This window comes from Heloderma suspectum, chromosome 1 (genome assembly GCF_057233095.1).
Source record: "Heloderma suspectum isolate Gila_16-S chromosome 1, 16-S_ref, whole genome shotgun sequence".
In the NCBI taxonomy this organism is placed as follows: domain Eukaryota; kingdom Metazoa; phylum Chordata; class Lepidosauria; order Squamata; family Helodermatidae; genus Heloderma; species Heloderma suspectum.
This window is the reverse complement of record NC_139458.1, coordinates 108,441,848-108,467,952: the sequence shown is the minus strand read 5'-3', so window position 1 is coordinate 108,467,952 and position 26,105 is coordinate 108,441,848. Positions and strand designations below refer to the sequence as shown.

The 26,105-nt window shown below is 43.7% G+C and overlaps 1 protein-coding gene across 3 annotated transcripts in view; it reads right to left on the bottom strand.

Annotated features, from left to right (window-relative positions):
- Positions 1-716: 716 nt before the first annotated feature.
- Positions 717-26,105, bottom strand: part of TCP11L1 (t-complex 11 like 1) — a 39,732-nt gene continuing 14,343 nt past the window's right edge. For 2 of the 3 annotated variants that reach the window (XM_084853353.1, XM_084853335.1), the window contains 7 exons: positions 23,514-23,634; positions 21,330-21,550; positions 19,800-19,936; positions 18,839-19,026; positions 13,676-13,857; positions 12,170-12,342; positions 1,453-4,705 (listed from right to left, as the gene is read on the bottom strand). In XM_084853353.1, coding sequence (XP_084709479.1) covers positions 4,494-4,705; positions 12,170-12,342; positions 13,676-13,857; positions 18,839-19,026; positions 19,800-19,936; positions 21,330-21,550; positions 23,514-23,634 — 1,234 coding nt within the window. In that variant the 3' untranslated portion in view covers positions 1,453-4,493. Of the gene's footprint in view, positions 4,706-12,169; positions 12,343-13,675; positions 13,858-18,838; positions 19,027-19,799; positions 19,937-21,329; positions 21,551-23,513; positions 23,635-26,105 lie in introns of all 3 variants that reach the window. The other variant, XM_084853344.1, reaches the window with a different exon arrangement.

Below are 26,105 nucleotides of genomic sequence, written 5' to 3'. Positions count from 1 at the left end.
GAGGTTGGTTTGCTTCTATTGACCTCAAGGATGCCTACTTCCACATCTTTGTGGAAGTATGGGATTGCCCAGCTCTACTGTTGTGATTTACTGGAGGTCACCTGTAGCCACATGAGGAGACAAGTCATTTAAGCACAGTGCTACCACCCTTCTACAGCTGCTCAGGAATCGGGGGCCTGTAATAACTAACACAGATTCAAAGCTATAGATAACTGTTGCTGCTATGTGGTCACTGGCACTCCACCATAGGCTTTTCAGCGATTACCGGAGGGCTCTCGGGAGCCTGAATCTAAAGACTATTTTCTTTTAGAGTAGAGGTAGGCAAAATTCAGGCTTGCTGGATCAATGTTGTTGTTCTTTACTAGGATCCCAAAATCCGCTAGGTGCAAAGGACATACATTTAAAAATTCTGAGTCCAAATTCTGAGAATTGAAAAATTCTGAGTCCAGGAATCTGTTGAATACCAAAAACAATTTGAGCCCCACTTCTTCAACATACTAAACCACTCCTAATTACCCCTGCCTGCCAAGCTTTCCTTTCAGCCCACAAAGCACAATTTTATTATTGCTATTGTTAAACTACTGGGAGTCAGAAATCCTTGAGTGCAAAGCACCTAGAGATCTACAAATAGATTCCTGTCTACCTTCTGCCCACCCATTTTAGAGCAATCTACTAGGCGAGACATCTCAGTGGTAACTATGCATACCTATACAGTAGTTCTTGAGGAATTGCTCCTTTAATGTACAGTTTTTTCATCCAGGACTTAACATATACATAGAGATACTAAAGGAACAAACAGGAAAATCCTACACCTACAGGAAGTATTACTGCAGTAACAAAAGGAGCTACAAAAATGGTGAAAACTTAGAACTGCATGCAAAACAGGAAGAAAATTGGGTTAATTGTTAATTATCTTGAACTGCAACATATAGACTACTAGCAAAAGGACCCAGCTTCACACGGGTTGGGAAGAGCCCTTGGTCTGATACAACAAAGCCTTACATACCTGTCAGAGTAGGATACAGCAAAGCCTTCAAGCAAAGTCATGCAGCTGCCAGAGTTGGACACAGTATGCCTGCCCTGGCCCCTGGGCACAACCCCTGCCATACCCCTTTGAGGGACGGGTCTGTTTTGTTATTTGTCTCCTGAAGACTGTCTTTAGCTTCCCTCTCTGCCAGCCATGACTCCCTTCTTCTCCGCTCTTCCTTCTCTCCCCCTCCCAACCACATCAACTCCCAACATTATTCTTCGTTACCTGGGCAACTTGCGGCCTTGCCCCGCCCCCTGCTGTATCCAATTTCAGCTCCTACATTACCCTACTGCTTAAAATTTTTCCACTATGCCGATAACCATCCCAGATAGAGGTAGAAGATATCCTGAAAGTTTCATAACAAGCGGATGTATGGTTTTCAAGTCAATCGAGGACATACAAACACTTCCTTTTTTGTACATAGACTGCATAAAATTATTTATTACAGATGAGTTACAGTCTCATATTAATGATGCAGATAGGGCATAGACAACAACATAAACACTGAACAGAAAAAGCAGCCCGTTCACATTATTCATTGCTTCAAGGAAATACATGAACACATACAATTCAGACAATGTTGATAAATACTGAATTTCCATCTATAGTGTTTTCCCTTTCCAAGGTAACGGCAGAGCAATCCTTCCAGTGGGCGCAGGGAGATCCAAAGATGGATGAACTGCCTTATCCAAAGCCCTACCAGGCTCACACAGGTAGAGTGGAAAGGAGGGAAGAGTGGTGTTTTCCTTTCTTCCTCCCAATACTGTGGTGTGTGTAAAAAAGACACACACACACACACACAATTTCCTTGCCATTGTAAAGGCGATAGCTGTGGAGATTTCCATGGGGGCAGGGAGGGGGCAGTCAAAGTCTGATCCCTGTCCAAGGGTGGACCTCTCTCGCTCCACCCATGGAGGAGATCCAAAGTATCTTACTGACACCTTCAGTACCAGAGGCAGTGTGCCTATGTACCCCTGTTGCTGGGGAACTGGGCGGGAGGGGGCTGTCTTGCTTGTGGGTTTCCCGTGGGCAGCTGGTTGGCCCCTGTGTGAACAGAATGCTTGGTCTGACACAGCATGGCCCTTCTTACATTCTTACTGCTCCTGGGACACCTTCCCAGGGTCCACAGGATTGCAGACTTATTGCTGCAAATTACCCAGCAGCACTTTTTAAATGTTCAAATGTGTGTGGGAGCTTAGGCCTAAACTAACAATTCATTTGGCTAATATAACCTAGAAATAGGTATTGTATTTTGCTAATTCTAGGTAAACAGACATGATCCAGGCAAAGTTAAGCATTCTGAAGTCCAGCTGATTTCAATGGGATAGAGTTAAGTGAGTGTTTAACTTTGGTTGGATTGTGGCCAGTCTTTTTCCGTGTTAAAAACACTGGTCTGTATCAAAATATTTATTGTTTAATTATTCAGGGTGTGATCAAACTGTTTGCTTTTGAGTAATTCTGTTAGCGAAAGGGATTGCGTAAACTGGAAGATTGAGGTTTGCCGCTTTGCTTCCTTTTTAAGATTTCAGCGTCAAATTAGATCACATTTAACAGAAAACCACTAAACATTCAGGCACCATAATTATGTGTTCTATCTTTCCAACCAATTTCTAAAGCCACTACACAGGCATATTCTTAGCTTCCACATTTTTGACCCAACATCTATGTTGCCTTTAGTCACGCCTCTGATGTTGGAAAGCGATTCACAGGTCACCTCCTTAAGAAACACAGTTAATTTTCTCAAGCATCCAGGATGTTGCACATATTTCTCCAGGATGTTACACACGTTTATGAACTCCTGATGAGAAAAAATTAAACCTAGCAGTAAGATTTCCATAAACTCCATGGAACATTAAAATAGTTCGTTTCCTATGATAAACATCATAGCTAAACACACAAACAACATTCTGCACCCCAATCCAGCAAGGGTGATACATGCATGGAAGTAAATGTCCTGCCTGTGGATGGCCTGCTGGATCAGGCTTAAGCCTGTGAAAGGCTGCTCTATGGGGTAAAGAGGAAGGCGGGGGTGGGGGGAGATTCCACAGCTGCCAATGCCAGACAGTGTACTTGCAGCCTACAGCTGTGTGCAAAGAATACTTGGACTGGGGGCATGGTATTTTGTTAGAGGGAGTCTTAAGCTAGGAGCTTAGGCCAACTTCTCTAATCACAAAACTTTTGTAATATAAACTCTAGCATCAGATTCAGTTGATATGTCTTTATCCAACTGTTTCAGATATAAAGTTTTGCTTGTCTATTAGCATTTTATGCTATCAGCAACAGACAACAAAGAAACACCACTCCTATCAAAAGAGGTTTTAGTTCTTTCACTTCAAAAGAGAGAAACACCACCTTGAGTCAACAGAATGTCATTCTTGTCAATACTGAAGTACAGACGAACCAGAAAATACTCTACAAAAATATAGTTATATATGTTTTTGATAGAATATCTGCAGGTACAGAAACAAATACCATAGAAAAAACTGTGGCTGGCAGAAAGGCTAAGTGCCTTGGCTTGCAAACTACATATAAAGTGCTTTACCAATATCCAAGGTTGGAATACGTAGAAATTTAAGTTACTGTTACAGTTGTTAGGTCAGGCTTTAAGAACCATATAACTTAGCGTAGAAAGAAACGTTTACTCTTTCGCATCAAAGTTCATGCTAACAGGATGGTTTCAACAGCTATCATTTTAGTCTTACCGGTGATTATATTTCAAAGAGCAAAATTAACTCTCGATTTGAATTAAATACTAAGCTAGTGTATTTTCATGCATCATGGTGTATCCACTCTGTACTCAATAGTTGCTTTGAATTATTGAAATGTTTTGTGGGAAAGACGTTTTCCTAAGGTTGCAAGATTTCTACAACAGAGAGATGTTAACCACCCTGATCCAACAACATTGGTCCATGCACAGAACCAGGCTTCTATGAGTGATCTGCTGTAGCAGAATGTGACAGATTAGTGCGCAAGGGGGAAGGGGGCAGAAACTCTTCCCACAACTTGTATGTGTCCCCCACACAGCTGGCCAGAAAAAAACAAGGTGGGGTAGGTGGTAGATAGCAGGTGACCATTGTTAGGGGCTTCGGAACAAAGCCCCTGAGAATACAGATCACCTTTGGAGCAGGATGAAGTGATTACAACTATTGGGATGTCCCAGTCCACTCCCCCGACATCCAAACTGCCTAAATTTATCTGTCTCATGTTTAACTCAGACGTTTCTGAGTAGCCCTGGACTGCGGATGGAAGGTAGGAGAGGAACAGGAATGGCAAGACAGATTGTGGGGATCCCCAAGGAACAACTGGGGTCTGAAGGAAGCTTCTGCTTTCCAACCCTGATAATTCTGACAGAAATATAAGTGTAACAGCGGGTATGCAGCCTTCCACTACCCTACACTGGATTGAAGCCCTGTCGTTTAGGGCACATACAAATGAGTTCAACATTTTCTAGTTTGCCTCGTAGCTAAGGTGATTCTTCCTTATTCAGTATTTTGCTGAGAACATCATCATAATAAGGACTGAAGACCATCTTGTTGTAGTCGACAAGGCGAACGTACTTGACAGCAATGTCCTCCAGTTCTCTCTGGATAGGGCCTAATCCACCAGGAGTAGCAGGAAGGGATTTTTGATGACCAGAAACAAGGAAGCTCTCCAAAAATGACTGGATTCTTGAATCTTGAAAAGGGAAGTAAATAAATTGGTAAGACTTCCTAAGAGATCCTGGCTTCCTCCTGAGAGGACAAACCAGACATGCACAACAAAAAAGTCCATGATGGTGCTTATTTCTGATTCAACAGCCTTATCCCAAGTATAAACAACCAAAATGTTCCTGAGTTCCTTTAGCACAGGGATGTTGAACCTCTTTCAGCCTGAGGGCCAAATTCTACTTCATAGAAGCTCTCAAGGGCCACATTCCAGTGGTGGTGGTCAAAGGGGCAGGGACAAAGTGCCAAAAATAGCAGCATATTTAGCTTGATGCTCTTACAGCAACAATGCCTTAATAAAAGCATTTCAACCTTTAAGAATGGCGGGGGGCAGACAAAAGCCAGGAAACTATCAAACGATTGGGGGGGGGGAAGGGTTGGGGCCAGGGGAAAGAACATAGCCATCTGGGGAACCCCGGAGGACTGGACTGGGACACCAGGTGAGCTGGATCTGGCACCACAGCGTCAGGTTTGACATCCCTGGTTCACCATCTTAGTCTCTTCATTCCAAACATTGCTACATATCTCACCCTCTCTGTTCCAAGAGAACACCATCATCATAAGAAGAGCCCTGCTGAATCAGACCAAGGGTCCATCTAGTCCAGCATTCTGTTCACACAGTGGCCAACCAGCTGTAGACCAGGAGCCCACAAGCAGGACAAGAGGGCAACAGCACCTTCCTGCCCATGTTCCCTAACAACTGGTGTACACAGGCATACACATACACTGCCTCTGATACTGGAGGTAGCACATAACCATCAGGACTAGTAGCCATTGATAGCCCTCCCCTCCAGGAATTTATCTAACCTTCTTCTAAAGCCATCCAAATTGGTGGCCATCACTACATGTTGTGGTAGCGAATTCCATAGTTTAACTATGCACTATGTGAAGAAGTACTTCCTTTTATCTGTCCAGTAGCCACAAGACAGAAGCCTGCTCTTCTATACCACTTAATTCCAATAAACCCTGGAGAACATTCCCTATCTTCCAAAAGTCTTCCTTTTGAAAGGGGGACGAGCTGTACCTCAGTAGCGGAGCACATGCTTTGCATGCAGAAAGTCCCAGGTTCAACCCCCAGCATCTCCAGGTAGGGCTAGGAAAGAATCCTGCCTTCATCACTGGAGAGCTGCTGCCAGTCAGCGTCAACAATACTGGGCTAGATGGACCAAAGGTCTGACTCAGTATAAGGCAGCTTCCTATGTTCCTCTTGGGTATCTGACCTCCATCTCCACCTTGACAAAGTAGCCTTTTTATGGTGATTCAAGACAATGTGCTCTCTCATCTAAAAGGGAGTATATTCACCTATTTAAAGCATTTCTGTTCTCTGTTTCACAACATTAAGTTCTTCTTTGTAGTCTCTGTGTATCACACATACGGGCTCTGCGCCCACGCGGATCCTCAATTTGGGAAACTTCTAAAGCTGAGGAAATTTGGCTGGAACCCTTCCCCCACCGTCCAGTGTGCATATCCCTAGTGGCTTCCCACCTCTTCCCTCAGTTCTCTTTTGACCACCATTGTGTACGCCTCATGGGAACTTCTCTCTCTTTGTCTTTGACGAAGTGCCTTTAGAACAAAGGAAAAGCTGAGGTTTTTATTCTGTCTTTTCTCTTTCTATGATTTTTTCTGTCTTTATATACATTTTTAATTTTTTGTTGTTCTGTTTTGCATCTTTTGCGATTGCCCTTACAGGAGTATGGCCCTCCGGGCACCTTTCAAAAAGTGCACCCAGTGTGGGGCAAAGTTACCTCACAAAGATGGACATAATGTTTGTCTTTTCTGCTTGGGTGAGGGACATATTGTAGAAACCTGTCAGCACTGCAATACGTTCTCTAAACAAACGAGGAAAAATAGCTCTGATCAGATAAAAGCTGCTTTGTGGAAAAGGGCTTTAGAGTCCGCCAAGTGCCCTAACAAAATGGCAGAGGCTGTTGTTCCATCGCAGCCAGCGGTATCACAGCCTTTAGTGTCGGGGTCCAAATCCCCTCAATGCCATGCCTCGCCAGGCACCCAAGACGGTCTTTGGCATTGACACTCACAAAAAGACTCTCGAAGAAAGCTAAAAATTCTAAAAGTCTGCTCTTTAGTCTTCTGAACATAAGAAGCCAAAGAAGACTGCCAAAACAGTTTTTGATGTCACCCAGGACCAAACAAAAGGAATTCATTCCAATTCGTCTGTTCCTCAAGTTCAGTCGCTGCCACCAATTGGCACTCCTGTTCGTGATGTGCCTCCTGCTCCTGTCCCAACATCACCTCGGGATTGACACCTGCTGGCACAGACATCATCAGTACAGCCACCTATACCTATGCTGGTGCTCTTGTCATCTCCTATTCAAATGGTGTCGGTACCACAGAAAGAACCCATCCTTCTAATGTCAACAGTGGAGGGATAGATTAGGGAACCGTCCCTGTTTCAGCCTCCTCTGTGTTTCCCTTGACCAAGGCATGAATTTTATGATCCAGGATGGGATAGGCGTTCATCTGAATCCTTTTACTCCATGGCATCATACCATAGGCCTTATGAATTGAGTAATCGAGACAGCCATTGGTACTGAAAGCGCTCTTGGTCACCACATTCTGAATGGGATAGACCTCAGTTGCACTATGGCTCTCTAGGCTCAAGGCAGTGGATCGAGTATGTTGACAATGGGAGGCACTATCTTCCTTTGATTGAATGCCCGGGATGGGAGGAGAGTCACTCTTGTCGCTGTCTGTCTGCTACCATTTCAATGGCTCCAAAGGAGCTGCTTTGCTGCCAGCGTCAGAATCTGTGCAGACCTTTCCAGGAGTGGTTCTGTCTCCCCCTGTGCATAGGTCTCCTCTGATTCAGCCTCCGACACCACCTCAACAGGATTTGACACAAACCCTGTTTTAAACTGTAGCACCTCCTCCAGCTATGGTACCTCACCCTGCTTCTAAATTGCCACCTCACGTGTCTGAAACAGAGGGTTATGAATCGGATTCCTCTTCACAATCATCTGTCTGTTGTAGACTTTTTCTCCAGATACTTCGGTGGAAACCAATGAATCCATTTCTCCTTCTGAGGATTTGGGTCAATTTGCTGATCAGATCCTTAGAATGGCACAGGCTTTGGGACTTGAGACACAGCAAGTTGTGCTGTTGGTGCAAGATCCTGAATTTGATGCCGTGAATCCAGACGCGCAGAAGCCAGTGGTGATTCCTCTACTGCCTACTCTTAACAAAACTATAAAACAGTCTTAGAATACCCCTTCCACGGTGCCTCCGGTATCGAAGCAGTCGGAGGGCATGTACCACTTACAGGACACTAATGCAGAATATCTCTTTAAGCATCCTGCACCCAGCTCTATGGTGGTTGAAGTTGCACAAGGCAAGTCAAAGAAAACTCATTCATCTCCCACCAACAAACAGGGATGGAGACTGGAGTTACTCAGAAGGAGACTTTATTCGTCTGCAGCAATGGGTTTAAAAATCGCTAACTATCAAGTGGCAATGTCGGGTTACCAGTTCCTGCTGTGGGACAAGGTGGGCAAGCTTCTTGATCTGTTGCCCAATGATAAAAATGAGGTGGGTCGCCTTTTTAGAGCTGAAGCATTAAAATTATCGAGACAGCAGGCAATACATCGCGCCATCAGACAGACTACACCTTGAAGGTCTTGGTAAGCTCAATCGCTCTTCAACATCACACCTGGCTTCGATTGTCTGGCCTTCCTTGGGAAACGAGGGTGAGGATAGAAGATCTCCCATCTGATGAGCTGAGTCTGTTCAATACTAAAGCAGACAAAGCGTTGGACACAGTCCAAAAAGCTCGGACTACGGCTCGTCGGATGAGGTTTTTACCACAACAGCAGCATGAACAACAGCAGCCTTGGTATCGACGTTGGTACCAATCTTCCACTCCTCGATATCAACCATACAATGCTGGAATAGGCCAGCAATGGCCACAGCCTAACAGACAAGGAAAATCCTTCTAGCTGTCAAGATCCCAAGACTACCATAGGAAACCAGACAACAGGGGCAAATGACATATTTGACTTACTGCCTGTTTTTCCACTCAACCATCCTACTCTGTTTTTTGGGACGCACCTGGCACAATATCATCAGGTGTGGCAAGACATTACGACAGAAGCTTGGGTGTTGACCAGAGTCCAGGAAGGCTATCACATCGAATTCAATGTCATCCCTCCACTTGGTACTGTGAAGGTTACCGCTCCGTCTACGACTCTTCTTACAGAGGTTCAAACCCTTCGAGACAAAGCAGCAATCCAACCTGTTCCACACAATCAACTGATGGACGGTTTTTATTCCCAGTACTTCACGGTACCAAAAAGGGATGGCGGCCTTTGACCAATAATAGACTTGAGGCAGATCAACAGCTACATCTCGCCGCTCACATGGTTACACGGGAGTCTGTTCTCCCCCTTCTCTCCCGAGGAGACTGGTTCGCCTCTATTGACCTCAAAGACGCTTACTTCCACATTGCCATAGAGCGCTCCCATCAGCGTTACCAATGCTTCGCCATTGGTACCGATGCATACCAATTCCAAGTTCTACCCTTCGGTCTCGCCACCACTCCGAGGGTCTTTACCAAGTGCACGGCAGTCGTATGTGCCCATCTTTGTTTGCAGGGCATGGAAGTCTACCCTTACATCAATGATTGGCTCTTGGTAGCTTCAAAGAAATTACAACTGATATGGTCGATAGAGGTGACCTGCAGTCTCCTCAACATTCTAGGTCTATACATCAAGATGGAGAAATCTCATCTTACCCCTACTCAAAGCATAACATTCATAGGAGCATTGTTGGACTCAGAAGTGGGAAGAGCTTTCCTGCCCATCACCAAGTTGGAAACACTAGTCACCCTTGCTTCAAACATATTGGACAGCAAGGTTACTACAGCATTCAAGATTCAGTGTTTTCTGGGGTTTATGGCTGCAACGACAGCGGCCGTCCGATATGCATGGTTGTGGATAAGAACCTTACAAAATTGATTTATCTGCCATTTCAACAACATGTTGGACGCTCATCAGATACTGCTGATACTTCCACCAGGAGTCAAGGGCTGTCTGCGATGGTGGTTGGTACTGACCAACTTGAATCAAGGGCTACCTTTCCTGCCACCTTCTCCCTCTGTGGTCCTGACAACTGATGCCTCTCTTTCGGGATGGGGAGCACATTGCCGAACTCTGATAGTGCATGGCAGATGGTCTCACAGAGAGGGCGCTCACCACATAAACGTTCTGGCACTAAGAGTCGTGCTCAAAGCACTTCATGCTTTTGAGCTGGACTTGACAGGCAAGAAGGTTCAGATAGCATTGGACAACACAACCGTGGTTGCATATCTGAACAAAGAAGGGGGTACCAGGTCATTACCACTCGTGGCTCTAACACTCCAGATATTTGATTGGTGCGTACCATGCCAAATACCTTTAGTGGCCATTCACGTAGCGGGTGTGGACAATGTTCTGGCCAATCAACTCAGCTGAACGATGGTGATTTCTCATAAGTGGAAAATGCACAGGATGGTTCTGCGCAGCAAATTCACACAGTGGGGGATGCCAGATCGATTTATTTGCTACAGCAAACAGTGCAATCTGTCGTCACTTCTGCACCAGAGCAAGACAAGGGAGAAGTTCAATGGGAGATGCCTTAGCTTTTGTTTGGATCGGGACTCTCTCTTACATATTTACCCCCTTCTTGCTAATGACTCGAGTTCTGGCAAAAATGGCAAGGGACAGTACAGACTGCATACTGAAAGCCCGTTGGTGGCCACGTCAGCCTTGGTTTGCCCCTCTAATGCAAATGGCGCAGGGTCAGTACCGACAGATTCCGTTGTTTCCATCTCTCCTCACCAGGGAACACAATCGGAATCGACACCTGGATCTGGCCATTCTTCGCCTGACAGCATGGAGAATTGGGTGAGTGACAATCCTGTAATCCTGGCTGGGGTCCAGAGAATACTAGATGTGGCACGTAAACGTTTCACGCAATGTTCGTATTCAAAGAAGTGGACTACTTTTGTGGCGTTTGCTCATCAGCATTCTTTCCACCCCAGACAATATTCAATGCATCACATTCTCTATCTCCTCCTCTCACTTTCTGAGAAAGGACTCAGACTTTCCTCTCTCAGGGTTTACTTGCCAGCTATTTCAGCGTTTCATCCTCCAGTTGAGTTTTTTTTCAGTTTTTTCACATCCGACTGAGAAGAGGTTCTTAAAGGGGATCAGGAATTTAGCACCTCCACTCCAATCTACAGTACCTAGCTGGAGTCCTTCTGTTGTGCTAAAAGCACTTTCAGCGAAGCCATTTGAGCCTCTTGCTACTGTGGACTTACGCCTCCTTTCCTGGACGGTGGCATTTCTTGTGGCCATACCATCTGCACGTCGTGCTAGTGAGCTTTGTGCACTCAGAATTGACCAACCATACCTTTATTTCCATCGAGGTAAAGTGGTGCTACGACATGACCTGGGTTTTCTGCCCAAAGTTGTTTGGGAGCTTCATTTGAACCAGGACATTGTTCTGCCTGCCTTCTTTGCCTTCTTTGCCTCTTCATCTACACCTTTAGAATCGACCCTACACACACTCAATGTGCATCGTGCCCGTGCTTTTTACAAGGCGAGAACTGAACAATTCTGATTGTCACTTTGTCTCTTTGTCTGTTAGGGCAGCAAGTGGAAGGGCCAGCCTCTGTCCACACAGTGTCTAGCTTCATGGATTGTTAAGACTGTCGAGTTTTCACATGAGTTGGCTGGACTCACACTGTCTACAGCTCTTTCTACTCAGGTGGTAGTGACATCTGTCGCATTCGACAAAGAGATTTCTATTTCGGAACTCTGCCATGCAGCTACGTGGTCGACACTGTCTACCTTTGTCAAGCATTACGAACTGGACACTCGGGTGAGAGCTGACTGTGGTTTTGGTCGGGCTGTCCTTTCATCAGTATTGTAATAGGACACCAACCCACCTCCACTGTAAGTGAGCTTCTTAGTCACCCATATGTGTGATGCACAGAGACCACGAAGAAGAAAGATTGCTACCTGTACCTGTAGTTCTTTGAGTGGTCATCTGTGCATTCACACCTGCCCACCCCCCCCACTTCAGTGTCATGCTCGAGTTCGATGTTGGGTACTGAAGTGTTCACTTCTCTCGGTTGCGAGGCCGCAATGTTGGTCTCAAGGAACTGAGGGAAGAGGTGGGAACCCAACAGGGATATGCGCACTGGACAGTGCGGGAAGGGTTCCTACCAAAATTGCTCAGCTTTAGAAGTTTCTTGAATTGAGGCTCCGCGCAGGTGTGTGTGAATGCACAGACGACCACTTGAAGAACTACAGTTACAGGTAGCAACTTGCCTATATCTCCATATTCTGAAATATATGTTTGACTTATAGTTGCTGTATGACTATTAGCAGGGGAAAGAGCAGACTCCCTCACAGAAACTCATTTGGTCTACTAAGCATACCTATCAGTTTGTATATGGTGTTATCAGGATTGGCCACAGCCTGGATCTGTCCTTTAAGCACAGTTTCTTTCTCGAGTGTGAAAGGTGCGAATCCATGTTGGGAAAGGCAACTATTAACTTCAGCACACATTTTTTCACTTATGACAGCCAAAGCTTCACTCAAGTTGAAAGAGCTAGAAAAAGAAGGTTTAGAATATTCAAGGACGATAAAAAAACTCATATATTTTAATAGCTTATGAAATGAAATTTACCTGATTTATGTACTTAAAAGATTTTAAACCTGCCTTACTGTAAGGTGACTTACAGTATTACAAAAACACGAACATGCAGATTACAATTACAGACAGACACACACACATACACACACACACCCAGCAGCAGCAGCTAATGATTTTAAGCACCAAATGAAGACTGGAATAAATGTTTCTTTTTTTTAAGCCAGCAATGATAAGACCATACATATCTGCCTGGGGAGGGAGTTCAAGACATGTGGGGCCACCAATGAGAAAGCCCTATCTCTATTACCCACCAGCCTGATGCCTCTTGCTGGTGGGCCAGAAAGTAGGCCTCTGACACTGATCTTAATGATTGGGTAGGAACATATAGGTAGTCCTTCAAATAATGTCCCAAACCATTTACGGCTTTAAAGGCCAAAACCAGCATCTTGAAGTTGGCCTGGAAACTAACAGGCAGCCAATGTAAATAATGTAGAATAGGGATAATATAGGTAATAGCTCCTACAAGCATTCTAACTGCTGAATTCTGTACCAGTTGCAATTTCCAAATGGTCTTCAAGGGCAGCCCCACAGCGAACACATTACTGTAATCTAACCCGGATGTAACTAAGGCATGTGTCACGGAGGCTTTCTCTAAATAGTGCTGCACCTGCCAAACCAGCCTAAGCAGGTCAAAAGCACGCTTGGCAGCTGACACCACCTGCGCCTCTGTAGACCGTGCTGAGTCCACTGAGTCCATTTGTTACCTAATATTTGCCAGCCTAAATTATGAGCCACATGAACATAAGAAAGCTTGCAGAGTGAGAGAAGTGTCATTAGTGAGAGGAGTCTGCACATACCAACCACTGGTGTGTGTTTTTTAAACGTAATCTGAGGGATTTGTGCTCACAAGGAAGTGTGTGTGTGTGTGTGTGTGTGTGTGTAAGCTATTTCTTACATACAACTGAAGGTTGATCTAGGTTGAGGAAAACCAGGTCTGTGCTACTTCAACATGCACGTATGAGTACATGTCACATGTTTAAACTAGCTAGAAACCTTTTCTCTCACATATTCCTGGGGGACAATTCAGGTGGGAGATCCCCCCGCTCCCGCTCTGTATTCTAAAGTGGCATAGTCCAGGGAGAGCTATACCACTTGCTCACTCTGAACATGTAGAGGCCAGGAAGAACTTGTATGGGTCCTTTCAAAATAGGCCTGAGTTCGGAGGAACACTCACTTCCACACATTCTGCATCATACCATAAAGGAGCTGAAAGCTGCATGATACTCACGGAAGGTGTAGCCCTGTTAGCAGTACCTGGATAACCATTTTGAGCTTGTCAGTAAAGCCTGGCAAACCTGAAAGAGCTGTGCCTGCAGCATTGAATGTTACCAGAAGAATAGTGCCAGTTAAGATAAGCTGGTTCAGTTCCAACTGCATTTCCTGGAAGCGGCTTTGGTCCATGAGCACAGTCTGCCAAAAATATTTCCAACACAACAGAGGAAAATAAGTTCAGGATGGAGGGTGAACAACAAGATGCTATAAAAATTAAATGGTGATGGCACGCAGCAAAAAGCAAATGGATTTACTCTGAGTAGCTACAGTAGGGCTGATTTCAAAACCCCATTGTAGTTCTGAGCCTTTCTGCTCTAAAACTTTGTGATACTAAGCTGGGCTATAAAGATATGAACACTTTTCTAAAAACAATGCAGAACTGGATTTCCTACAAACAAGAGGCCGGTGCGCACCAAACAACCGCAATATGGAAACCGCTGCAAACGGGGCCCAACAGTGGCTGCCTCTGCATAGCAAGCTGTTTGCCTGCAGCAGTTTGCCATGGGGATCGAAATGTTTTCTCCATGCCATTGCAAATCTTTGTTCCAGAGTTTTATAGAAGAGAAAATCCCTTAATGCTCATGGGAAGACCCTGTATACTAAATGCTAAAAGCTAGGGATACTATTTTAAGCTGGGGGTGAAGAGGGCCAGGATTTACAGCATGGTTCAAAGGCAGGCTCTTGAATATATTTAAGAATAAATTGTAACAGTAATGAAAGATATAGGTGTTTCTGCAAAATAATTACATGTGGTCTGAAATGTGTGTGTGTGGGGGGGCGAAGGGTTGACTCTCCCTCCCACATCACTAACATGATGCCTGAGTCAGCTTGCAACATGGAACATGTTGCAACATGGAACATTCCGGCTGAACATGAGGAAAAACTTCCTGCCTTTTAGAGCAATACGACAATGGAACCAATTCTTTAGGGAGCTGGTGGGCTCTCCCACACTGGAAGCATTCAAGGATACTTTGACTTGGATTCCTGCATTGAGCAGGGGGTTGGACTTGATGGCCTTGTAGGCCCCTTCCAACCCTACTATTCTATGCTTCTATGAACAGCGGTCATGGGGAATCATTGTAAAGTTGCCTCTATATGGTGGCATTTTCAGTGACAGGAAGGATATTTGGATGTTTCTCTCGAACAATCTTTCATAAACCCAGTGTAATCATGTTCATGCTGAGTATTTAGAACAGGGGTGGGCAACTTGTGGCCCTCCAGATGTTTTGGCCTACCACTCCCACCATCCCTCACAACTGCCTATGCCTGCTAGGACTGATGGAAGTTGCTCACCCCTGATCTAGAAGAGAGCTAAGGGCACAATCCTATGCATGTTTAGACAGCATTGCTGGCTGGGGCATGCTGGGAGTTATAGGACTTTTTCTGTCTAAACCTGCATAGGATTGTACCCTAAAATACTCAAGACTGGAAGTCTATGACTGAGTGAAGATGGGCAACTGTTGATAGAATTTCTACTCTTGCAGAACTTGATAAGAAAACTGGGGTTGTAGCAAAGACATCACACTAGATGTCACCACTGATGATATACATTGCTGGATGGGACAGAATACCAAATGCAATCTGCTTCATAACCGGCTGTGATTTAACAGCCGCTGCATGAAAACTGTTCCAGGAGACAAAGAAGCAAAGTGAGATAGTTTTAAACATACATATTATGCAACAATAATGGGGAAACTCAGAACTCCTCCTGAGCAGCTCGTCTCATTTCTCAGCACAAGTCACACGTTTACATGGCACACCATAAAAAGCAGACGTCAGCAAGGTTCAATGTAACCCTGCCAGGTTCACAGTACTATAAAAGACAACGTTGGCCCAATCTCATCCCAGCACTAGAGGTTGTAAATCTACACTAAACTCAGGTCATTTGATGCAGAGTACACATACCAGTGAACGAAATGTTCAGGCTGTTAATCAGCTGTTTGTTTTGATTTTAAAATATATAGTACCTGGAAGACGCTGATATAGGATGCAATTCCCCACACATAAATCAAGACATTTCTCATGCGCCAAGGGATTCAAATAGCCAAAGTAAGTATTGAGCCATCCAAATATAGTTAAGTTGTAGCAATTCCAGTGGTTGCTGCAACTCATTAAAGATCTACATGGCTTAGGACTAGGTTAGTTGAAGGACTGCCTTCGCCCACATAATCCTGCCTGTATGCAAAGATCTGCTTCTGAGGTCCTTCCCCAGCCTGCCATGATGATTGGTTAGGTTGATGTGCACAAGAGATAGGACCATGTCAGTGGTGGCCCCCAAACTCTGAAACTTCATTACTATTGATTTGTGCCTTGCCCCATCTGTACAGGCATTTAGGCAAGCTTTGAAGACCTTCCTCTTCAATGCTGTCTTTAATGAGATCATAATTAGCATGTGTATTACAGAGCAACTTCTCAAAATATGCTTGCTAATGTGGCTATTATAACTTTGAATATTTCCTTGCTTTTATTTGTACATTGCTTGAGGGCATAGCCCTATAAAAGTGATCCAAAAGTACTATAAATACAATAAATAATCATACCATTCCCGAATTATTTTGGAGAAACAAATGGATTCTATATTGATTCCATCAGTATATAAATTTCACCAGGGAATTTCCTAATGAGCTCTCGTTAAGAAAGAAAAAATCAACTTTGTACAGACAATAACCCAGAGACTGGACTTGCATATTATGTATTGCCAGGCACTGAAAGACCATTCCGTCTATTAAATAATGTACAATACAAATCCCATCAGGTAGAAATAGACCAGAGAGTTATAGTGAATCACTATATTTGTTTAAACAATCAAGATTCCTAAAGATGCAATCCTAGGCATGCTTAGACAGAAAAAAGTCCTATGATTCCCAGCATTCCCCAGCCAGCATGCCCTAAAGGTATTATCTCAGGACTGCTGAACTCCGTTAACTTTGCCTACACAAACACAGAAGTCTAAAGATGTTTCATCCCCACTGACTGTCTATGGTCACACAGGGCTTACTTTGTGCTTCTCTATAAAACCGTGAGCTCCACCCACTAGACTGTGCTCCCTGCTCCCCCCCGTTTACATGTCCACTTGCCCAGAAAGAGAGGTGGACTGAAAGCTCCTGATCTTGTTAGAAAATACTAACTCAGGTTGGATCCAGAACAGTCGTTCCAGAAGGATGCTGCTTGTGGAACAGAACTTCCCCATCCTCCCCTCCCCGCTGCTTTCCCCTGCGCAGTCTCCAAATTTGTCTCAATCTGCAAGCACTATCCTTCTGCTGGTGAAATGATGGTTCTGGATCCAACCCTCCATTTCCTTCAGCCTCTGGTACAACTCTTTCAAGATGTAAACACACCAGAGGCTGGAGTGGTTGCTCTCTAAAAGGTGGAATAGATGTTACATTAAATATGCAGCTGCTACTAGAAATGGCAACCATGTGTTTAATTCCCACCTCCTCTCCAAGGCATCTAGTAAAATTTACCTATATCCTGATATCACAACATTATGCATTTTCCCCATCCCACTTCATTGATAATCCCACTGGCATTATCACTGGCAGACATGCATTTAAATGTCTAGTTCTACTCTGAATATGTAAAAAGGCCCTTGGGGGCAGAGGGAGAAAGACTTTATAAATAGCTGGGGGGGGGGGGAGAAAGAAGAGAATTATAGTGACCCTACAAAAGGAACACATGGAAAGCAATCCAGAAGACCATGTTCATGTGAGTGCTTCCATGTTCACGGAAAGTTAAAGATCCACACATGCTCTTCAAAAACAGAGAAACTCCACATGATCACAGCATACTAGAATGCAGATATGGTCTTCAATGAGCCTGAGGACTTATCCTAAGAAGACTAAGGGCAGATTCACAAATGCACGTTCTTCCTCGAAGTGTGAATAAACTATTACAAATCAAATAATATATTTATGTTTATTTCTCCAAGGAGTTCAGAGTGACATAGATAGTCCTCTCTTTTATCCTCACAACAACCCTGTAAGGTAGGTTATGCTGGCGAAAGGACAGTGATTGGCCCTATGTCAGCCAGTGAACTTCATAGCCGAATGGGAATTTGAATCTGGGTCTTCCCAGCTTTATGTCCAACTTCCTCCAAAGACAGAACTTTCATATCACCCAAGGTTGCCTCAAACACAGTATTTTTCAGTGATGTCTACATATCGAGATGCCAAAGTCTTGACTAATCAAATGATCTAAATCAACCTTGTAAATTCACCCAAGGAGATTGCTAACCTGAACTTTTTTTACTATCCATTTTACTCATAGGAAGGGATGGCAGGGGGCAGCCGTACTCCTTCCCTCCTATGCCAGCCCCTTGTAAGAAAAAGGCAAGCCAGTAAAAAAAACGTGCAGACTAGAAATGCAGTGGGCTGGCAGAAGATGCATGGAATGCTCCCTGCCTCCTCCACCAGCCTCCTTGGTTTCTCTGCGGGAAGTGCAGGAGGAAGTATTGCCTCCTGTGCGTCCAGCATAGGAACACACTGTGGGGGGGGGAGCAATCTGTGCCTTCTTCTTTGGTTTCACTGCTGAACACATTGCAGGGGGTGGAGTTGAGGGAGAACAGTTATCTCTTTGTATCCACACAGAAGTACTGTGGCAGAGGAACGTATTGCTCTGTCCAGCCTGCTCAGCTTCTATGTTAGACACACAGGAGGTTTGCTTGCTGCTCATCTAGCAGAGAAACCGCAGGCTGGTGGCAGGAGGAAGAAAAGCCTCTTTCCTCCTCTGCCATCCCTCTTGGTTTCTGTGCTGGACGCACAGGAGGAGGGACAGGGGGGTACACTACCCTACAGCTAGCATGGAAATGCAGTGAGCTGCTGGAAGAGGGATGGGGTGTCCCATGCTTCTTCTGGCAATCCGCTTGGTTTCCATGCTGGGCAGGGAGGAGGCAAAATGCCCTCTTCCACGCCCAGCATAGAAACATAAAGACGACTTGGGGGCAGAGCACTCTGTTCCTCCTGCAGTGGATCATTCACTCGCTTGGATGAAATCCATTGTCACCTATGGTGAGTAGGCAAGTGGTTAAGAACAAGACTGACCTATGTTTAATTCAAATCCTATGAATCCAAATATGTGTCACTCCAGCGACCGTAAAGATTACAGAGAAGCAAATAGTTACCTCCGGAAAAGACTTTTGCAGATGATCCCACTTGAGCAGTTTAAGATATGCATGATTTTGTACAGCTACAGGACACAGCACAGGAACTCTACTGGTAGATGTGGCACCATCATCAACAGCAAGTGTGACTTTCGATTTCAGGTCATCTGTAGCTTCTTGTAGCCACTCAGTGACAAAATCTAGGGAATCTGTTTTAGGAGGGAGAAAGAGAGATTTATCAGAGCATTTTCTTATTAACCTATTTCCCCTCCTATTTATTTATTGAAAATACTTTTGCACTGACCTTCACCCAAAATTGATTCAAGTGGTTTACAACAATATTGGAACAAAGGGGAAAAAATCCAAAATACAACACATGAAAACAGACCCAAATAAAAGATGCAAGATCAGAAACAGTACGTAAAATGTCTGGGACAAAAGAAAGCATCTCACCCACCTAAAGCCTCAAAGACAACATTTGTTGGCTCCAAGCAGGCCTCCCTGGGGAGGAAATTTCACAACTGGGGTGCCCCAAGCCAAGAAAGCCCTCTCCCTGGTTGGCATCAGCCTCATCTCTGACAGGACAGGCGCCTGAAGAAGAGCATCGGGAGATGACCTTAAAGTTCAGGCAGGCTGAGGCACCCAGCATTCTTTCTTATGACTCCTTTTTCTGGTTTCCAATTGATAGAAAATTGTTAATTGATTAATCAATTGGCTTTTGCATTGGTTAAAACTGAAATAGATGGGCACATCACCGATTGCACATTGCTTGAAACACCCTATTTTATTAGCACCACTCATTTCCCATATCACTGTGATGCGAAAGGCAGCAAAACTGCACTCTGTAGACTGCTTCACGTTCGCATCACCGGAAAATTCCTTTTCTGGTGATGCGAACATTTTACACTGGAACAGCTTAATAGGTTTGCACTTTAGCAACAGCAGCAGATCATTTAGTAAAGGGAAATAACAAAAAACGTACTTGGCTGTTTCTCATAGAGTTCCTGAAACTTCTTCCTTTCATATTCAACTGACTGCTGCATTAAATGTGGCCTAATGCTACTGACAGCAAAATTAGCCATGTCCATTTTCATCAAGTCCAACACAGAGAAAATTGCTCTGTAAGAAACAAAAAACATCAAGTATTTTAAGCAGGTATTTGTATGTCTACATCTTTGCAGTAACCCTAAGCACATATACTAATAACTTAAATATTTATCAGACATACTTAAAAAAAGGGAGCTGCCAAGAAAAATTAATCCACATTTAAGTTAAAAAAAAAACACACCAAAGAAATTCTGCAGACAGAACCAGGAATGGTGCCCTTGTGGGAGTAATAAACTACTTTGCAGAGAGGAGCTCTGCTGGAATTAAACATTATATAATGAAATACCCTTAGGCTGCAATCTTATACCCATTTACTTGGTAGTAAGCCCCACTGAACTCAATGGGACTTACTTCTGGAGAGACATATATAGGATTGTGCTGTCAGTAATTTTTTCATATCGCTATGGCCCATTTCTCTTTGAGATGGTAAGGCTTTATCTGGGCAGTACCACTTCAGACTGCTGGTGGTGGGGGGCTTGCATGGTGAATGCCACCCTGTTAAAAAAATATCTTTCTACACAGAAAAATTGCATGCAAGGCAGAAGGCTAATCTAGACTGCTTTACCCAAACGTCTAATTTTCTATGTGGATGGAAACTTTTGTTTTTCTTTTTAAAACAGTCATAGGAGCCTCCACCTCAGTCTGGCATGGAGACCAATACAGCTTTATTATAATAGCAAGAACCAGGCTTCAGTTAAATGTAGCTACATGGAGGGGTATACATAAATGCCATGTTTTGAAATATTATATTTCCTTTTTGAGGAACTGTGGAAAAAATCCTAACTGCAGTGCTTCACTAGAAGTATCCTTGATCAAAAAAATAATGTCCCTATTATTCCCAATTCCTGCATTCCTGGGGGGGGGGGGAAGAGCCAGTGTGGTATAGTGGTTAGAGTGCTGGACTATGACTGGAGAGACCCGGGTTCTAGTCCCCACTCAGCCAAGAAGCTCACTGTGTGGCTATGGATCAGTCTCTGATTCTCAGTGTAACCAACTTCACAGGGTTGCTGTGAGGATAAAATGGAAAGGAGGATCATGAATGCCACCATGGGCTCCTTGGAGAAAAGGTGGGATATCAATGCAACAAATAAATAAATATTGTCTGGATATTGTTTGTATGTTTGTGTGTGTGTCTGCTCTGTTCGTATGTTCATAGCTAAACTGTTTTTATAATATGCATAATACTGTATTTTAAGGTTTTAATCTTTATAAACTGCCCAGAGAGCTTTGGCTGTTGGGCAGTATAGAAATGAAATAAATATTCTCCCCACAGAAAAATCCAGTCAGTGCTACATGCTGAACTTGTGTCTATAAAAAACATTCAAGTATTCAAAAATATTCAAGAAAGCTTGAACTGAAGAAGTCCATCTCCTTGGAAAGGAAGGATTACATTTCTTCCTCGTACCTGAACAAGGGAACAATTTCATGAATGTCCTTCAGCTTCTTAATTTCCTCATCTCTAGCTGGAGCGCAAAGGGTCCCCATCATTCCAGTGATGAATTCTGCCAGCTTAGAAATGTCAAGGGCCCCATTCTCAGCCTCCTGCTTTATCAGCTCCAGGTCAAGAGATTCAGTAATCTGATTTCTTAATCTAGTATGGCCGGGTAGCAAAAAAGACAAGAGAGTCTGAAAGAAAGCAAAGATCCTTTTATTAATTCCTAGTGGTATTACATCACTATGCATTTCAACACTATTTCAAAGTGAACAACACTTATGGCAGTATTACATTACTATGAAAAAGTGTATTTTTATTTATGCAAATAAAGTCAAATTATTATAAATTTCAATCAGGATTTTAATACATTGTGTATAGTAGGGATGGACAGCATGCCCCCCTCCTCCGCATCTTTGCCCCTGCTGCTGAATTTGCTGCCAAAATTTGGTGGCATGGCAGCAGCAACAAAGCAGCAATTTCTCTCCAATACAAAGCATGCAGGGAACACATGCCTTGTTTCAAAGAAAAGTCGTTTTCCCGGAGGCTTGTGGGAGCAAAATTTTGCTTTAAAACACAGTGTACACTTGTGTTAAAGAGAAAGTGGCACTTTTTGGCCGCCACTGCCACTTCACTGTCAAATTGCAGCCGTCAAATTGCTTGCATGGGGAGAGGAATTGCTTACACCTGGTGGAATAGTAAAAACACACACACCTGCTTTGGTTTCTGAAGCAGGGAATACATATGCAGGACTGGAACATGTGTGTGAATGAATGAATGAACTCAGAGTGGCACATTCCTCTGAGTGGTGGAGCTGCACATCCTGCTTTATCTCATGTCCTGAAATCCTGTGCAATGCTTCTCCTCTGCAAAGTGGTCTCAGGAGGGGAAATCTGCAGGGAAGTAGTAGATGGTGCGACAAGGTGTGCTTAACCCTCCCTTTACCTGCCACGTTTCCCCCACCAGAATTCCAGGCCTCAGTTTCCATCATAAACATGGATCTGGAACCCAACAAGAGGTGTGTGTGTACAGGGGAAATGCAGCGTGAAAGGGGAAGGTTAAGCATCTGCCTTCCTGCCTATGGCATCTTCCCTGCAAATCTGCTCCTCCTAATACCACTTTGCAGAGAAGTTATGAGGCAGAGCCATAACGTGTAGTTCTGGCCTAAATGTTACTGCAAAAAAAGAGGAAGGAAAGCTCTTGCTCAATAAGTTGGCAGAATAGTATGCCCGGCATAATTTCTCAGTGGTGTCAGGTTATAAGCAGGGTTATGGAAAAACAAAGACTGCTTGATATATTGATCTCAATGGACTGTGGAGCAGGGGTTATGACAATGAGAGAACAGAGCAATTATTTCCAGTGGGGTAACCGGGTTAGTCTGTTGCAGCAAAGACAACAGTTTATTTATTTATTTATTTATTTATTTTATTGCATTTATATCCCGCCTTTTTTCCTCTTGCAAAGGAACCCAAGGCAGCTTACATTATCCTCCTCCTCTCCATTTTATCCTCACAACAACAACCCTGTGAGGTAGTTTAGTTCCAAACCTGCAAAAAGGATTCAGAGGTTGCCCGCTACCAATCCATACTCCTAAAACAAGAGTTGCCTGCTGCATGTGAAACTGCTGAAGACAGGATACTAGGCTAAATTGACCATTGGTCTATAAGAACTGCCTTGATGGATCAGACATTGGTTGATCTCATCCTGCATCATGTCTCCAACAGTAGCCAACCAAATCTCTCCATGAATCTCACAAAGACCCCTTTTTGTCTCCAACATCCAGTAACTGGAGGTACCTCTGAGCACATCTCAGCATCCATTTAGAATTTTTTGATGATATTAACAAACAATGTAGAGGGCATCCTCTGGAAGAGGATATATACTTCGATTTTCAAAAAACTTTTAACAAAGTCCCTCATCAAAGGAACTTAGTAGTCATGGAGAAGCAGGGCAGACCCTTTTATGGCCTGGCAACTGGTTAGAAAACAGGCAGCAAAGAGGAGGAATAAATGTACAGTTTTCATAATGGAGATGAGGAAATAGATGAAGACCTGTTCAGGGACCTGTGCTATTTCAGTTACTCTTAAATAATGTAGAATCAAGGATGGACAATGAGGTAGCCAAATTTGTAGATGACAACAAATTATTCTCTCTTACCTCTTTGATCTCTCCCACAAGTTTAATTGCATGGTCGTATGATGGTGGGTCTTCTTGTAATTGGGTTTCCAGGCAATCCCAAAAAGCTTTGTGGACAATATCTCTTACTCTTTTTTCAAGGCTGGCAAGCAATACAACAGAAGATGAAAACTGAGATGTAACTCTAATACAAAGCCAAGTATAATGAGCCTCTGGGACTTCAAAGAAAAAACAAGAACTGCCTCCATAAACAGTATATAAAATAGGTTCCCAAAGGAGCTGCTTCCCTCCTTTCCATTTTTGTCCCATGTACAATGGAATAGAAAATTTGTGTACGACTTTACATATCCATGTGGAGTGGGAAGAATCATTTTGCTAGTAGCTGTGGAAACAGAATAACAGCTGAACTGTGTGTATATTCTGATGTAAATGCTTTTCCTACATGGAAGATTATCTACAGAGGAATGCCCTTAAAGAAACTTTATCTCCAAATATGAATACATACGGATTTTGCATTCAGCCATCTTTTCCACAGGTAGTCTTCCATGGAAGAAAAAAGATTATGTTGAAAATAAGCTGTCTCTAAATAGACCTACAACACCTTCTAGAACTAACACCAAAAAAAGATGTCCACTTCATCATAGGGGATTGGAATGCTAAAGAAGGAAGTCAAGAAATCACCGGGATAACAGGCAAGCATGGCCTTGGTGTACAACATGAAGCAGGACAAAGGCTAATAGAGTTTTTCCAAGGGAACACGCTGATCATAGCAAACACTCTTTTCCAACAGCACAAGAGGTGACTCTACTCATGGACATCACCAGATGGTCAATATTGAAATCAGATTGATTATGTCCTTTGCAGCCAAAGATGGAGAATCTCTATACAGTCAGTAAAAACAAGACCTGGAGCTGACTGTGGCTCAGATCATGAGCTGCTTCTTGAAAAATTTCAGCTTAAATTGAAGAAGGTAGGGGAAACCACTAAATCATTCAGGTATGACCTAAATCATATCCCTTATGAATATACAGTGGAGGTGAGGAATAGATTTAAGGGATTAGACCTGATAGACAGAGTGCCTGAGGAACTATGGACAGAGGTCCGTAACATTGTTCAGGAGGCAGCAACTCAATCCATCTCAAAGAAAAAGAAATGCAAGAAAGCAAAGTGGCTGTCTGATGAGGCTTTCCAAGTAGCTGAGGAAAGAAGGGAAGCGAAAAGCAAGGGAGAAAGGGGAAGATATATCCAACTGAATGCAGAGTTCCAGAGAATAGCAAGGAGAGACAAGAAGGCCTTCTTAAATGAACAATGCAAAGAAATCGAGGAAAACAACAGAATGGGAAAGACTAGAGATCTCTTCAAGAAAATCGGAGATCTCAAGGGAATGTTTTGTGCAAAGACGGGCATGATAAAGGACAAAGAAGGCAGGGACCTAACAGAAGCAGATGAGATTAAGAAGAGGTGGCAAGAATACACAGAAGAACTATACAGGAAAGATCTGAATGTCCCTGATAGCCATGATAGTGCGGTCACTGAACTTGAGCCGGACATCCTCGAGAGTGAAGTCAAGTGGGCCTTAGGAAGCATTACTAACAACAAAGCTTGCGGAGATGACAGTATTCCAGCTGAGCTATTTAAAATCCTAAAAGATGATGCTGTTAAAGTGCTGTACTCAATATGTCAACAAATTTGGAACACTCAACAGTGGCCACAAGACTGGAAAAGGTCAGTTTACATTCCAATTCCAAAGAAGGGCAACGCCAAAGAGTGTTCAAACTACCGTACAATTGCGCTCATTTCACATGCCAGCAAGGTTATGTTCAAAATCCTACAGGCTAGGCTTCAGCAGTATGCGAACCGAGAACTACTGGAAGTACAAGCTGGGTTTCAAAGAAGCAGAGGAACTAGAGATCAAATCTCCAACTTTCGCTGGATCACGGAGAAAGCAAGAGAATTCCAGAAAAACGTCTATTTCTGCTTCATTGACTATGCTTAAGCCTTTGATTGTGTGGATCACAACAAACTGTGGCAAATTCTTAAAGAGATGGGGGTACCAGACCACCTTACCTGTCTCCTGAGAAACCTGTACGAGGGTCAAGAAGCAACAGTAAGAACCACACATGGAACAACCGATTGGCTCAAAATTGGGAAAGGAGTACGACAAGGCTGCATATTGTCGCCCTGCTTATTTAATTTATATGCAGAGTACATCATGAGAAACGCCGGGTTGGATGAATCACAGGTCAGAATTAAGATTGCCAGGAGAATTATCAACAACCTCAGATATGCAGACGATACCACCCTCATGGCAGAAAGTGAGGAGGATCTAAAGATCTTCTTGTTGAGACTGAAAGATGAGAGTGCAAAAGCTGGTTTGAAACTCAACATTAACAAAACGAAGATCATGGCATCTGGCCCCATCACTTCCTGGCATATGGAAGGGGAAGAAATGGAAGCAGTGACAGATTTTATTTTCTTGGGCTCCAAGACCACCACAGACGGTGACTGTAGCCATGAAATTAAAAGACGCTTGCTCCTTGGGAGGAAAGCTATGGCAAACCTAGACAGCATAGTAAGAAGCAGAGACATCACCTTGCCGACAAAGGTTCATAT